General features: G+C 34.7%; 1 protein-coding gene and 1 long non-coding RNA gene across 5 annotated transcripts in view; one reads left to right on the top strand and one right to left on the bottom strand.

The window, feature by feature from the left end:
- LOC141447924 (uncharacterized) overlaps positions 1–16629 on the top strand; it is a 108284-nt gene that overhangs the window by 70596 nt on the left and 21059 nt on the right. For all 4 annotated transcript variants that reach the window (XR_012454685.1, XR_012454687.1, XR_012454686.1 and 1 more), the window contains one exon: positions 6931–7077. This is a non-coding gene — a long non-coding RNA (uncharacterized lncRNA). The remainder of the gene's footprint in view (positions 1–6930; positions 7078–16629) is intronic.
- On the bottom strand, positions 6058–11965 carry LOC141447923 (uncharacterized). The gene is made up of 2 exons (XM_074115866.1): positions 11521–11965; positions 6058–6871 (listed from the first exon to the last, which is right to left on the bottom strand). Exons 1-2 carry the CDS (start codon positions 11938–11940, stop codon positions 6458–6460), a joined length of 834 nt encoding a protein of 277 aa, XP_073971967.1. The 5' UTR covers positions 11941–11965; the 3' UTR covers positions 6058–6457.

The following is a 16629-nucleotide window of genomic DNA, read 5'->3' as shown; positions in this document are numbered from 1 at the left end:
GATCCTCTAAAGAGATTGAAGAGAAGATGGCCTCGTGATCTTCTCTTATCGTGAGAGCAAAGCACGTTACTGGAGTGACACCACTGGGTGCCTTCTCCACTCATGATTTTCTTCTATTTCTTTTCTCTTTCACCATATTTACTTGTTGCAACAACTGTTGCAGTGGTAAATTACAATAAAAGATTTAAAAATAATAAAATTAAAAACATTAAAAATAACTTTGAGATATCCTCAGTTTTTATTTTTTTTACAAATACATAAATTAGCTTTGGTTGAAACTTTTTTAAATTGCATGTTACAAAAGTATGCATCATGAGCATTAACGCATCATATAAATAAAAAGACTTATGTGCAATGCCTAGTAGTAACTTAAATCATCTGGATGACACCCCTTGGCGAAGGCGCTGCCTACAGGAACCTTCTAACAACATTCATCAACTCTGTATACAAAGACCTGACAACGTAATAATTTCTTCCTTACTTCCGCCCTTCATTCTGCTGCTCAGGCGAGCCTATTTCCTAAATTAAAATCTCACACAATAGGAGTAATAATTTATTTGAATCTATATTTTCTTAAAATTAGAAACCATATTTGATATTAATTTGTTTATTATCTTATTTATAGAAAATCCAAATCACCATTCATAGCTTTTTCCTCAAGTATCTTGAATAGATCTGAAAATAATTGGGAAAAAATTATACTTTTAACTAAAAACAGAGAAGGGATTAGCTATGCGGTTAGCGTATTGGATTCCCAAGCGGAGATCCAGCTGCTGACCCTTACAATTTCTCTACCTAAGAGCTTCTTACAGCTCACTGTCCGGTGATGGACAGTGTTGTCTGTAACGAGAGAATGTCTGTCCGGAGGCCGGTAGTGCACTGAAAAAAGCTCTCCGGGCGCCAATAACCTCAGATGTCGACGCGCCTTAAATCATTAAAAATAAGTAAATAAATAACTTTAAATAATAAACAATGGCGACATATCGAAAAGCAGAAAAATTTTCTATAAGGTAGTGTACGATCGTATCTAGTCAGAAAGGAAACTGATATCTTTCGCGCGCAGAAAGTTATTTATATTTTTATTTAATTATAAATTATTATAAATAATATGATGAAGTGGTTTGATGTGCCACCTCACTTGATGTGTCATCCCGCACGTGCATATCTCTCTCTCTCTCTCGCACGGAGTATAAAATAGGTGTATATTGTTGAAGATTTTTCAGTATGTCTTCAACATGTTTTGACATGCTACGTCATGATGACGTCATCACTTCCGGCGCAAAAAAAAGGACCCAGACTCGGCGAATACATACTACTCTAGTAATATCTGCATATCTAGTCATAGTTTTGAATGACCAGCAGAAATTGACTCATTGAAGGGTTGTTCTTTTTCTTCTGAGCCTCCCTTTACATCAAAAGTTTCAAAAAATTACCACTTATGTTAAGTTATCCGAGTTACTTCATTTAGTCAGTAAAACTGCGTACATTAATCCAAGTTTTGGTACAGTAGACTCTAGTAAGACATATAACTAGATGTGTGGAGGAGTGACAAGAGTGTGGTAAAAGGAAATAAATGTGGCGAAGGTGGGCTCCATTGTTCTAACTGCAGGATATTATTCTGTAGAAAGAAAACTAAAACGCTTCAGGATATTGCTAGTGTGCTCAAATACACAACCAGAAGAGGCAGTCCCAATTAAATGTAAGAACTAGGAGCTATCTGTACGTGCCCAAGCATACTTAACGTCTTACTGGGGTGGTACTTCTTAATTAAAAATTGCTGGACGTATTTTTTTACTCTCGCTTCTTCATTATTTATTTATTAATAAAAAACTTTTTAGATTTGCAGTGAAGCTTTTTTTTACTTGATATTGTTAAAAAATGATTTCAATGAAATGAATTCTCAAGGAAGAATCATTGAGGAAAAAATGGCGATGTCTTTTTCAACCCTTTTAGATTTTTGATTCCAATTTTGGGTAATCTAAAGATGGCAATAAATCACAACGATCCCTAACAAGTTTATAACGCTGTTACACAAGCAGTTAATTCTTTTTTTGAAATAACAAAACCTAGAATCTAGTGACTTTGTTGAAACAAAGACCTGAAGAGAAAGATTTAGATGAAAAATGGAGAGAAATGCAAAAGTAGAGCGAAATTCAAGTATTTTGGAAGTTAAGAACAAGAAATGAGAAGAGGTAAACGGACCAAGGGGAGATATTATGGAATACAAATATTTCCAAAGGATATAAAAAGTGGATTTTCACCTCCTTCATCGAGGGTATTCTTAATTGTGGTGCCAAAAGCAGAACTACAACCGCCATAGAAGTGCCTATTAAAAGATAAGGGTTGTAAAAATTAAAAGTTTCATTAAAAATAGAAACTGAGAAAAACAAATTTCCGCGTGATATGAAAATACGTAATGAAAGAATTCGTACATTTTACAAAAAATAAAGATTAAAGTTTCTCTTAATAATTATTGTTTTATTACACTAATAAAACCGTCTTTAGTTAACTTAAGCTGCCATTCGTGTCTTAAAACCGCAGATTGTGGTAATAATCCCAGCTCATTTCTGGGAATAAATTTTAAACAGATGAGCGACAATCTTTTTTTATGGAACAAGCACGGGGATATTTAATATTTGCAATTGCCACTACGATGAAGTTTTATTTATATTGTAGAACATCTAAAAGAAGGATACATTTATAATATCTAAGAAAAAAAGGGAATTATAAAATAGTTTAAAATATTTCTATCGCACAGTTATTTTTTCTTAAGTCAAGTACTAAATAAGATAAATACATGTGCGCATAGGCACATATTTTAGCAAACGCATTTTTCCAGTTATGCAGTAAGCAATAAGTTATGGTTGCAATTAATAACAGCAATGTTATTAATATGCATTTCATTTTTCTTTGTAAGGCATGTACGCATTTTAACTTATATATGCCAAGACACAAATTATTTTGTTTACACGCCGCAGACCGGCTGTGAATAGATTTGTCCAAATTAACGGCGACTCCCTTCCGTGAGGCAAGGAAGTTAAATACCTCGGGTTGGTGTTAGACTCCAAATTAACTTTCACCAAACACATAAACTCAGTGTGCGATAAAGCGGTAGGAATTATGTGCAGTCTCTTTCCTCTTTTGAACCGCAACTCTAACTTAGATTTTCTTAATAAAAAACTTATCTACTATCTCTATATCCGCTCCGTACTACTATATGCAGCCCCTGTGTGGTCCAATACTTGTTGCACCAATTACGGGAAGTTACAAAGAGTCCAAAACAAATGCTTAAGGTTAGTTGGGTCATATCCCCGGTGGACACCCATAGATTACATGCATGCAGCACTTGATGTTGCCAGCGTGTCCACATTTATCTACAACGCTACGGAAAACTTTGTAACTTCCTGTACACATAGTCCCTACCCGCATATAAAAAGTATTATGGACTATAACTTAAGTTCTCTTAATTATAGAAAATACAAACACAAAAGGCTAAAGCATATCTTGCTTTAATTAATCTTATGTAGTAAGGTTTTTTTTAAATTTTTTGCCTTAGCATTAAGTTGGACTTGTACCCAATGTAAATGTTGATATGTTGTGGAGAGGATATAGGCATGCAGCCTGAAACCTCCTTTTATATATATTTGTATAAAAAATTTTAAATTGTAAATAAACATTTTCAAATTCAAATTCATCTTATATGAAACATAAAACATCATTAGGATGAGTGCAGTTCTATTTTCAGAAGATGACTGCAGTTCTATTAAAGATATGCATATATACAAAGTGCATATATACACAGACTTAAGTACCAATATAGTGCTGTGTGCTGGAGGCCTCGGGCCAACGACTGAGATGTGCAGGCAAAGGAGAGAACTTGACTAGTCTTAGAAAGAGAAGGGTGAATGACCAACTTGATAGGACTAAAATAAAACTTACGATTCCAACTAGCGGTGATGGTGCAGTGGTTAGAGCGACCGTCTTTGGAAAAGAAGTTCTCTGGATCGAAACTTGGAATTTTTAAAGGTTTTTTATTATTAACCTACTGCCCACCTCCACCCTACCGTTGATAGAGGGGGGGTCAGATCCGACGTCATGCGCCATCTCGCTCTTATTTACCCTACTATGGATCATTATGATCCTTTAAAAACATCGAGTAAATCTTGATATCCTCTCCTATTACTGTTCTTAATTAGAAAACCTAGCTGTTGAAAAGGTTTAATATTAATACAACAGTTAGTTGCGAATGTTAAAGTTGAAAAGATTGATGATTGCCTCTCTCTTACAATGTTACCGTTGTAAATAAATCACTAGAAGACTAAAAAGGCTAGGAAAATATCCTGACAACAATTAATCATTGTGTAGTAGAGGCAGTGGCTGGCGTTGCCGCTGGATGTATATTGGTAAGTAGGAAATCATGTTTGCTTCGGCTTGTGGGAGGTTGAGGAGGGTACGCAAGCCGAAGTTGAAGGGAGCTTACAAAACTTTGGTATCGCCTCCGGCATCCGAGACCTATCGCCCTTATCCAACCCTATAACCAAAACTTGCTCTCTGGATATTGAACCTACAAACACCATACTGTTATTCACCTCTAGTAAAATTTGAAATGGGTTTTAATGTTGCCAATTTATATTATTAGAAATGGATATATAAATGGTTGAAGCTGCTAATTTGAGCGGAATAAAGTTCAAATTTTGACTACATTTAAAGAGAAAATTCATTGATAAAGGGTGCCTGAGTTTTTTAAATATTAACATCCCAAATAGGTGTTTTAATTTGCTAACAACCTTCCCCGTAAGACCAGAATACCACATAGACAAAAAGGGGAAGGAAGGCAATTCTTGATTGGGCCCCACTCAGGAGATCGCAGTATGCAGTTCATTTTACAAAGTTCTGCATTTAGAACAGCGTTTCCCAACCTTTTTTGGCTCGCGCTAAATTGTACCACTTCGTAAAAATGATTGTATTTCGTGAACTTTGTTATTCCGAGTGTGTTATTTTATTATTATCATCTTTATTTCTATAGAGATACAAATTGTATCTGTTACAAAGAAGTTCATGTTCACTTTAAAAACTTTGTGAAGTGTAAGATTTTAGTTTTAAGCATTCAACTAAATGTAAGTACCAATTAAATTTAATGTTGCTTGGATAGAGCTTACTCATTACAATCAGTCTCTTTAAGCAGATCTTTACGTAGTTATCATTTAAGTTCTGTCACATGATAATTCTGTTAAATTTTCTTTATCTTTTATCGATAATGGTGTAGCTTTTCCTAAATTTTCCTTGTAGAAGGGGTTTTGGATTATATTATCACAATTATCATTTGTGTTTTCGGGTTTTGGAAAATACTCCATGAAAGACAGTTTTAATCCTGTTAAATGTGCTATTAGATTTTCTCGTACATCTTGAGACAGATTAACCTTATTACTGTACATATTAACAACTTTACTGTATAATATCGTATTAATTAAAATAATAATTGTAATATAGGAAAAAACGTTTCTATATTTTTAAGCTTTTTTTTTAATTTTTAATGTCCGCCATTGATTATTTTTCGTGTACCACCAACCAGCAACTCGCGTATCACTGGTTGGGCAACGCTGATTTAGAAGCACGCTGAACTCAGTATAACGACCGTTGCCACCAAATATTCAAGAGGTACGGAGCATCAATCAACCTTCCAATAAGAGCAAGCTAAAGCAACTCATACTTGACAGTAAATCTTTGTACCTTGATCATTCTAACCCAATACTTCCGGCGATACAAAACTGAATATCATAAAACTCTCGTGCTTTTATTGACAGAATTTTAAAACATTTTATTTATTTTTAGTAAGAAATAAGTCAATATTTTGCGGTAAACTTCCGATTTCGGCTTCATTCTCTCTGTAATTTGGTGAGAATGCACAATGACAAAGTGCAACAGGGTTACTGCAGATCAATAGTTATGTGCAAGCTGTTAAAATGCTAGCAGTACAGAAGTTTCCTTTGTTATTCTTATTAAGTACTTCTTTAAGAGTTTCTGACGGGAAAATGGTCAATTTAACAATAAGCAAAATTTTCCTCAATAAAGTAACTTTTATTTTATTAATCAATAAACACAGTTCTACGCTTAGTACCATCATCCAGAATATAAAACTGTCTATTTCACTGTAATGCTCTTTTTAAAACTACCCCTGTATCCTCCTCAGAATCCCAAAAAAAAGAATTTTCTTAATAAACGTTATACACTACGAGCATGTAACTCACTAGAATATATTATACACTGGAAATTTAATAATAAATAATAAACGATAAATTCCCGCAAAATTTAACAAATATTCAGTGAAGTGTTATTTCCAGTAGTATAATTTTCTCCACTCTCGGAATCAATTCTTTATAAATATTCCTCATTTATAATAAATAAGTCCCAAGTTCCCAAGGTATGAAATGCCTCACAGGATGATTGTTTATCCTCCCTATGGAGGAATTTCACCCGAAGAATGTGGGCTAGCAATCACCTGAGGAAGATTCTCGTTAATTTTTACAGAATTACGTTGCAGCGTACCCTGGCTGGCCTCAAACAAAACATCGTTAATAGCTTTCTCAGCAAAAGCTCTTTGCTGTGGTTCTAGAGTTTCAAGTTTTTCACCCCATGCTATGGCTATTGTCGGCACATCTTTCTTCTGAGTTCTCGCTGAAGAGCCCAAATAGGAACATGCTTTACGTAACAGTTCATTCTGTCTTTCGATAGGATCATAAAATTTTGGTTTTTTTCTTGGTGTCTGCTCTGGTATTGCTGAAGGTACAGAAACGGAAGTGGGCTGAGGAGGAGGAGGTACAGCAGTTATGCGTCTTTCTATTGAGTTATCTTGTTCGACTCCCAATGGATCCTGAAAATAAAATATGTTACATATAATATTTTTTTTACACACATATAATTCTGTTTCAGACTTGTAGGAGTAGATGGATGGAAAACATTTGCTGACTTCGGATCTGGATTGAAATCCGAAAATTAATGCCAGCTTAGATGGATCTTTCTTCAGACAAAAAAAAGAGATATTTAAAAAGATATTCCAGCACAGTCTTCCATTTAATGGTAAGAAAGGATTTAGATTAACGTCATTATAAGTTATTATATTACTCGCTGGAAATTTAAAGGGAGTCTTACACCATATTCTCTGGAGTTCCTCAAGAAAGCATTCTTGTCCCTTTATTTTACGAGGGTCGTTTGAAAAGTCCGTGCAAAAATAAAAACTACTTAATTTTTTGGGGTAAACCTTTTTTATTTTTCAACATAGTCTCCTTTTAGGCTTATACACTTCGCCCAACGCTGCTCTAGTTTGTTGATCCCTTCCGAATAATAGGATTTGTCCAAATCTGAAAAATAGCCATTCGTTTCTGCAATCACCTCCTCGTTTGAATAAAATCTTTTTCCCGGCAGCCATTTCTTCATATTGGGGAACAAATAGTTGTCCGAGGGAGCCAAGTCTGGAGAATAGGGGGGGATGTGAAACGAGTTGGAACCCTATTTCCATTAATTTTGCGACCACAACTGCTGAGGTGTGAGCTGGTGCGTTGTCGTTATGGAAAAGGACTTTTTTGTGGGCCAATCGTGGGCGTTTTTCTTGCAGCTCGGTTTTCAAACGGTCCAATAACGATGAATAATATGCACCTGTATTAGTTTTACCCTTTTCCAGATAGTCGATGAGGATTATTCCTTGCGAATCCCAAAAGACAGTCGCCATAATCTTTCCGGCCGAAGGAACGGTCTTCGCCTTTTTTGGCGCAGATTCCCCCTTGGTAACCCATTGTTTAGATTGTTCTTTGGTCTCAGGAGTGTAGTGATGTATCCATGTTTCATCCACAGTTGCGAAACGTCGCTTAAAGTCATGCGGATTCTTCTAGAACAGCTGCAAACCGTCCTTGCAACACTTCACACGATTTCGTTTTTGGTCAAGCGTGAGCAATCGCGGCACCCATCTTGCGGATAGCTTTGTCATGTCCAAATGTTGATGCAAAATATTATGTACCCGTTCATTCGAGATGCCCACAGCACTAGCAATCTCACGCACCTTCACTCTTCTGTCATTCATCACCATATCATGGATTTTATCAATGATTTCTGGAGTAGTAACCTCAACAGGGCGTCCAGAACGTTCAGCGTCACTTGTGCCCATATGGCCACTCCGAAAATTTTGAAACCACTTATAAACTGTTCTAATCGAAGGTGCAGAGTCACCATAATGTTTATCAAGCTTCTCTTTAGTCTCCTGAGGCGTTTTGCCTTTCATAAAGTAGTGTTTAATCAACACACGAAATTCTTTTTCGTCCATTTTTTGAAAATCACTCGACTTCCTCGATTCAAACGAATGCCAAACACAAAGAAATAGACCGATCTGGCTGAAACTTGGTGTGTGTTCTTCCAAGAGATGCTACTAACTAAACATAACCTCGATACGCGCCAGTAGTAGTGATGGGCAGAACGAGTCCGTCTTTGGACTCGTTGGATTTGAATCAGTTCCAGGGTTGGAATCGATTCCAACAACTCGTTCACCGATTCCGGTCTCTGTACTTACCCTATGCATTAGTAACATTGTCACGCAATTTATTAAAAAATATCATTAAATGTTAGCTTTCCCAGTTAATAACAAAACTATATTTCTTTAACACACATTGAGTACTATCCCTAATTTCCAATTGCACTGATAAATATAAAATTAACAACGTAACACAAAAATTAACATAAAAATAGACTAGTCAATTATAAAAATTAAAGCAATGCTGTTTAGTCATTATCTAGCTTGACCACTGGAAGACTGGAGTTAATGTGCTTCAAGAGGATCCAAGATAGAGAAACGGAAATGGGTAGGAAATTATTCCCATAAAAAAAAATCTAACCCTTCAAGCAAAATGATAATTACTCATAAATAAAGAAATATTTATTTACTAGGACTTGTATATCAAGCTTTAAAAATATTATCTCATTATCTTACGAAAAGAAAAAGCTGTGTGCTTAATCTTTAACATAGCGCTGGACACTCTTATTCTTATCTTCATTGGGTAAGTTTAACCGTGTACATGACCGTGAGACAGTCAAAGTAACACTGAGCCAAAATTTAGTATTACCTAATTGGTTTACTTACTGCAGTATCCGTCCCACTCTATCACCAATTTCACAAACATTCATCGATTGGAAATAATTTTTAGTTAAATATTCGTTTTATTTGAATACAAAAAACATTATAACGCTTTCTTAAGATGATTTTAATTTTTAAAATTTGTTTTTGTCCATTACTCTTATAAAATACGAAGAATTTCAAATAAAATATAATATACAAACACAATGATCTAGTGTGCAGGTGGAGTCAGTCCTCGTTACCATAGCAATGGAACCGTTAAACAACTCCGGTTCCAGCTCCAGCAATTTCTATTGGCTAGATTCAGTGAACGAAAAAATGGAACGAGTCCGGTTTCAAAAGGATTTAAATCACTCCGGATTCGACTCCACCAACTCCAGTGGATTTAACCAATGAAAATGCTAGAGCTGGGCCGGAGTCGTTTAACGGTTCCGTTGTCATGGTAACTACGACTGACTCCACCTGCACACTAGATCATTCTGTGTTTGTATATTATATTTTATTTGAAATTCTTCGTATTTTATAAGAGTAATGGACAAAAACAAATTTTAAAAATTCAAATCATCTTAAGAAAGCGTTATAATGTTTTTTGTATTCCAATGAAACGAATATTTAACTAAAAAATATTTTTAATCGATGAATGTTTGTGAAATAGGTGATAGAGTGGGAGGGATACTACACTAAGTAAACCAATTAGGTAATACTAAATTTTGGCCCAGTTTTACTTTGACCGTCTAGCTGACATGTACACGTTCAAACTTACGCCAATGAAGATGAGAGTAAGTGTCCAGCGCTAAGTTTAAGATTAAGCACACAGCTTTTTCTTTTTGTAAAACAATAAGATAATATTTTAAAAGCTTGATATTCAATTCTTAGTAAATAAATATTATGAGTAATTATAATTTTGAAGGGTTAGAATTTTTATGGAATAATTTCCTACCCATTTCCGTTTCTCTACCTTGAATACTCTTGAAGTAAGTTAACTCCAGTCTTCTAGTGGTCAAGCTAGATAATGACAAAACTGCATTGCTTTAATTTATATTTGACTAGCCTATTTTTGTGTTAATTTTTGTATTACGTTGTTAATTTTATATTTATCAGAGCAATTGGAAATTAGGGATAGTACTCAATGTGTGTTAAAGAAATATAGTTTTGTTATTAACTGGGAAAGCTAACATTTAATGATATAATAATATAATAAATTGCGTGACATTTGTTCTTATGTTTAATCGTTCCAAACCTTCTGCTGCCTCATTTTCATTTTTATTTGCCTAAATTTTTTGGGGCGGGGCGGAATCACTTTTTTTAAAAATAGGGATTTGAATCAACTCGTTCCACCATCGGACTCGTTCCAATGGAACGAGTCCGCTCAAATAGCCCATCACTAGCCAGTAGTGCTATATCTCTGACTTTGCACGGACTTTTCAAACGACCCTCGTATACTCGACTAACTTGGAACCCCCACACGAGACTCAAACGAACTGACCTCAATCTTAGGTACAAAATGTTGAAAATACTACTCGACAAACGTTCTAAACCGACCCTGACGAACAAAAGAAAATTATACATCGCTCTACTTGTGCTCATTCAAAATCTTGCACCGCTTCACGTTATGCATTGCCTGGTTAACTAGGGACGCAAGAGCTTTTACAAGGAAGAAAAGATCTTTGAATTCTGTGCAAAATGAAATCATGCTCGAGGCCTGAATCTCTATTTAAGGCAAAAAGTGGCATTGCGCAAGGGTTGAGAGCTTCTATTTGTATGCGTAATTCCCAATCTCTAATGCGGAGACCAAACATCTACCAACCACTTATCATTTGGCTGACTCCCACCAACCCTCTCCGTATAAAATACTTGGCAGTTCTATTGGTAAGATAAAGGACACATCCCACCAAATAATATTCTTACTGTATTTTATTAAAATTTCTAGTTTTTATAGTTAATGGCAATTTTATATTTTTCACCACGAGTACAAACGTCGAACGCCCGTAATAGAGATTTTGGTTTGACCGTGTAGACACGTCCATTTTCCAAAAAATAATCAAATATTATAAATGAGGCGCCACAGTAGCCGAGCGGTTAGAGGCGAGACCTGTAAAGCTTAATATGCATTGTGATACTGGGTTCGATTCCCGGTCTTAGGCCTTAGATTTTATCTAATGGTTAATAAAAGAAATTTACAGTAAAGTATGTTTGCTAGTCGCCTCCGTCCATTACTATACTTTTACTGCTAAAAATGAGTATTTATTGTTTTATATGAGGTAGGCAGATAGCTCATTTTAACTCGCAGCCATTGCCCTCAATAAATAATATACGTATGCAATTTATTGCAACGAGTAGAGAAATATGTTTTATTTAGTATTAATTAATCATAAAAAACTAATTATAAATCATTGACGAACCTCAGACTCCTCTTCTTCGATGAACGTGACTGGACATTCCGTGTTATGTAAAAATTTCAGCGCGTAGAACACCCAAGATGTTGGTTTGTACACATTCTCCAGGCTGCCACTAGATTGCATTGACGCTTTTACTTTGTTAATTTCTCTTCTACAATTCGATCTTAGAGTATTGATCTTTTTCCTTACATCCGCCACTTTCGCATCCGGTTTTATCTCTTTATAAATAATAAGAAGATTTGCCAGCGCTAAATTTCTTTTATACTTGTTATGATAAGACGGACTGGCGGTATTCCATAGTTCTGGAAATGATTCATATACTTGTATAAATCTTTTCAGTACATTATCGCTAGCCGATTTATCGCTGATATCTAGTAGCTCGTTGTCGGGTGATTCACACCATTCTACCGTTAGCTCTTCCATGGCTGCGCGCACCAAACTGACGCTAAGAGTGATGCGCACTAGACGCGCCATCATTCTGAATGACAGTCTCCCCTCCACTTTGGTAGACTTGGTTGAAGGTCGGATTTCATCTCAATTCATCATTCTTCAGTATTGAACCACGGTTCCTACCCGGTCGATGTAAATATATTTTTTACCTTTTTTTAATTTACAGAAATGGTTTGTCCTCTAACAAAGTAACAGTATTTTTGCAATCAATCAAATTTTCGATTTAGAGATTGCATCGAAAAAGTTCGATTATTATAGAATAGTCTTTATTTTTCTATAGGTCAAATCGATATGTCAAAATCCCTCAGCCGTAAGTCACACTTTATTCCAAATGGATTTTTTATTTATTTATTTCATTTTATTTTATAAAAAATGGATTAGGGCTCTTCAGGGAGAGGGAAATCTCTACATCGAAAATCTGTTCGATTACGAAACATTCCCTTTTTAGTCGAGTTAGAGTGAATGCCCTTAAAATTTCCCAACTAAAGCCCCGACCTGTGGCTACGGATATTAGTATTAATAAGGAAATTCATTTGAATTCAAATTACCCTAAAATGTTACCTATAATTACCCAATTATTTGAATTTACTGGTTACTGAGTCCTTTAGATATTGCGCTAGTAGTCCTATAGCTATGGGTTGGTCCCCAAGTTCAACGGGAAGATCCATAAAAAGCTTTTCCCCAATTTTATGTATACTTTTATGACGTCATTTTCCCACGTGACTACTTACACTATAGCTGTATGGTTATTTTTATCTGGTTAGAGGTTTGATTCTGTAACCATAGAAACGGCACACCCCTATATAACTTCTTACTTCTCTTGCCTTCCATGCTCCAATTAGAGAAGACGGTTTCAAGGTTTTATTTTTAAATTAAAAAAAAAAAGCGCCCCAATAATTTTGTACAAAAAGTTAGATATCTTTTTATTTTTTAATAATAAAATTATAGCAATTGGCTAAATTCGATGTGTCTGTCCTGAAGTTTACTGTGTTGTTTTATCTGTGGCACATTTCTAGAAACCGAACGATTCCTCGCTAATTTGAATCCTTAATATCGTATAACATTTTTATGGTCACTAAAAGCGAATATAAGTTGGTAAAAATATAATAAAACTTTCAGAATTACAAGGAAATTATGAGTTACAACCTTGGGAATAGTAGTTACTAAAAGTCGTGTCAGATATTTCCTTTTACGTTGTTTTTCCGCCCCGAAAACATTTCAGCCTTATAAGGTGCCCCTTTAAACTAAATAATTGTTGGAAAATTCCTATTAGTTGTGGTAAGAAATAATTAATTTCTACTTAGAAGTTAGGAAAGTGTTAAAATGAGGAATTTTGGGGTATAACGGAAGGAAATGTTTCTTAACAAGGAATATTAAACAAGAAGTTTAATGTGGTAATCATTAATTAGCCAAGTTGCACAAGGTTGATGTTCCTGTGTTGGATTTGGCAAACGCTAGAAGGTAGCAACACTGTTAAACTAGGAGGCACTGTTATTAATAGTATTCCCAGCCCATGTCAGGTGTAAGAAAGGAGGATGAAGTTCTCTGGGGATGCTGGCCAGAAAACGTGTCAGCCGAGAGTAATTTATAAACTTGGGTGTCATATATTTAGTTGTCACGTTGGAATCCACCAGAGATGAAGCTGCTTGTTACCCTACATCGTCTCGACTCAAGGAACTGAATGAAAAGAAAATGAGTAGGTTTATATTAAAAAGAAGAGGACGGAACTTCCGTTCCATTTGTCTATCTTCTGTAATGGCTTGCTGAACAGCCAGTGTGAGGTAGAGATCAAGAAGAGAGCAGAAATACGAAGAACATAGAATCATTAGGCTAGTGATGTGGAAATGATTTTTTTTTTTATTGAGGAAAGGTGAGGCTGCACAAAAAGTTACTCTTAAGAGAGATGCAGAGAGAGATGAGGCTGTCACTGAGCCAAATTAAAAAACCGATGGAATCGTATGAACTTGCCAAGATTGTGGAACCAAATGAGTTGGTTCTGTGTTTTTTACTTTTTTTTCTTAAAACGGTATCCAGAAAAGAAAAACATTCTTACCCAAGATAATAAAAAGTCGAAGAAGGAATCATTTAAAGACTTTTATAGGGGCAAGTGGGCAATTTGGAAGCTAGTTGGGCAGACTTCTTATTGAGGCAGCGTAGATTTTGAACTTCAGCTTATTAATGGTAGCGTACTTTGGGCTTAAACATTATTTCTTAAAGTAGATATTAGCTTTTGTATATTATTTTCTCGTTATTATAAAATAGCTGTAAAGTATATGCAACAACCTAGCCTGGCAGGCTAAACGATCGAAAAAGTGTTGTTAGCCTTAAGTGCTGGATAACATATTCAAAAATATATAGTTCTTAAATAAATTAATTATTAAATTACACGTTTGCAAAAAATCGTACTGGATTTGATGACTCTGATTTTTTATATTCTTATGGTAGGTGAATTCCTTGCATAATGCCGACGCTGTATATTCCTATTTTTTGCAATTAATAAGAAATTTCTGCATCACTTTTTAAAATAACCACTATTCATGGTATACCTTTCGAAAGGTGTTTGTATGTACAGTGACTCCCATTAATATTGGGACAGTACATACAGAATTTAAAAATTGACGAAAATTAAAAGTGGCACCCGTTTATTCAAATTTTTATAAATTCATTTCATTTTATAATTACTATTAATTAAATAAAAACTATTTAAATAAGTACATAAAAATGTTTTGGTAGATTAAAAAAAATATATATAATAATAAGAGCAAATTCTACCTCTCATAAATATTGGGACACTATTATAATTTATAGTTTGTCCAAGGTTTTGCCCGAATATTTATACAATTTGTAAATATATACCTTAAGCATATATTCAATATGAAATTAATAATTAAATTAGTTTATATAAATCAAGCCAGGTGTAACATGTCGCGCAAAAATACAAATACAACGATTGAACAAAGAAATATTATAATTTCTTTGCACAAAGACAATAAAAAGTGTTAGAGAGATAGAAAAACTGATCGGACCTAAAACATCTACTGCGTGGAACATCATTCAGCGTTACCAAAAAGAAAAAAGAATTATTTCAACCCCACAAAAAGGCCGTCCTCAACTGCTCTCTGAGAGAGAGCAGCGTTATATATTAAAAGAATTAAAAAAGATCACCGACTTAGTGCTCCAAAACTTCCATGTGAAATTTTTGACATGTTCAGAGAGCAAAAAAGGAGCAGAAACAGTTCGGAGAGTGCTAAGAAAACTCGACTATCATGGTAGAGTAGCCTGGAAGAATCCTTTTGTCAGTAAGATAAATAGTGTTAAGAGAGTGAAATTTGCCGAAAAATATTCCAATGTAAATAGTGACTTTTGGAATGATATACTCTAGCGATGAATCAAAATTTAATGTTTTCCAGTCAGATGGAAGGGTTATGGTCTGGAGGAAAGCGAATGCTGAACTCGAAAAGAAGAATTTACAGCCAACTTTAAAGGGTTTTAAAGCTGCACCTCCGGGTGGAGGTGGGTCAGTTCTGGTTTGGGGCTGGATGTCCGCATCAGGATTTGGAGAATTAGTGTTTATTGATGGAATGATGCACAAAATGGTTTATAGTAATATATTAAAACAGTGCCCAAACATTTGGTATTTTAGGGTCTTCTAAATTCTACCAAGATAACGACCCCAAACCTCTCCGCAGTCACCAGATTAATCCCATTGAACATTTATGGCAATATTTAGCCAGTGCTTTAAGAAAAACGAATAATATCTAACAAAAATGAATTAAAACGATGTTTCCTGGAAGAATGGGAAAAAAACACCACCTGAATTAACCAAAAATTTGTTTCACCTATGCCTGATCGTTTGAGGGCTGTTTTAAGTCAAAAAGCAATTATTAAATTATTACCAACCAATTATTAAATAGTAGGAGATTTTAAATATTGAACGTTTAAACACTAGCACTTCTTAGCCTTATTTTACACTTTTTCAAAAAGTGCTACCTAACAGTTTGGAATTTCATCGATTTATACTTATATATAATTTGTACAGATGTTGCTAATGTAGTAAAAAAAAAAAAATTCCAAACTTTTGTATGTTGTTTTCATTTTCCTTTTAAATCATTTTGTAATAGGTGTCCCAATATTAATGGGAGTCACTCTAGATGTTTTTCATGAGTAGTGCACGTTTTAAACTTATATTTTAGAGAAAAAAATACAAGTAAAATAAAAATAACAAAATCTTATACAAAGAAGAGTTGCGACTAGTTTGTTGCTATCCAGAACTTCTAGAATCTGTAACAAGACACCCTTTGTTATGTATGAGGCAAGTTGTAAGAGCAAATAATGGGTATGATACCCGCCATGAAAGATTCAACAGTTTACTTGGAAAAACCTTTTTATTAGCTAAAGTTGCCATTTTCCATTTTCACGCTGATAAACAAACTAGAAAAAGATGTGGATTATTTTTTTAATTATTAAAAATACTATTTCCTGTTTCAAACTATTTGGTACCAAATCATCATTTTTTTTTTGTCATTGGTTGTTAGCGCTGAGCTCTACTAATATTACGGGTGTCAAAGATCATCCAGAGTTTTTCTTTTTTGGCATTGGCTTTCGCCATACAGCCAGCATCGTCTAGGTGCTTATCACTAGAATATCACTCACTCTTCATTC

Source organism: Rhodnius prolixus, unplaced genomic scaffold (assembly GCF_049639745.1).
Source record: "Rhodnius prolixus isolate KJV_2025 unplaced genomic scaffold, Rpr scaffold_13, whole genome shotgun sequence".
Classification (NCBI taxonomy): Eukaryota; Metazoa; Arthropoda; class Insecta; order Hemiptera; family Reduviidae; genus Rhodnius; species Rhodnius prolixus.
This window is presented reverse-complemented; position numbering and strand designations above follow the sequence as displayed.

Excerpts from the sequence above, each read along its gene's own strand:
- LOC141447923 (XM_074115866.1), bottom strand. The coding sequence starts at position 11,940 with ATGGAAGAGCTAACGGTAGAATGGTGTGAATCACCCGACAACGAGCTA. Across the intron at positions 6,872-11,520 it reads TCGAAGAAGAGGAGTCTGAG|GATCCATTGGGAGTCGAACA; the intron begins GTTCGTCAATGA and ends TTTTATTTTCAG.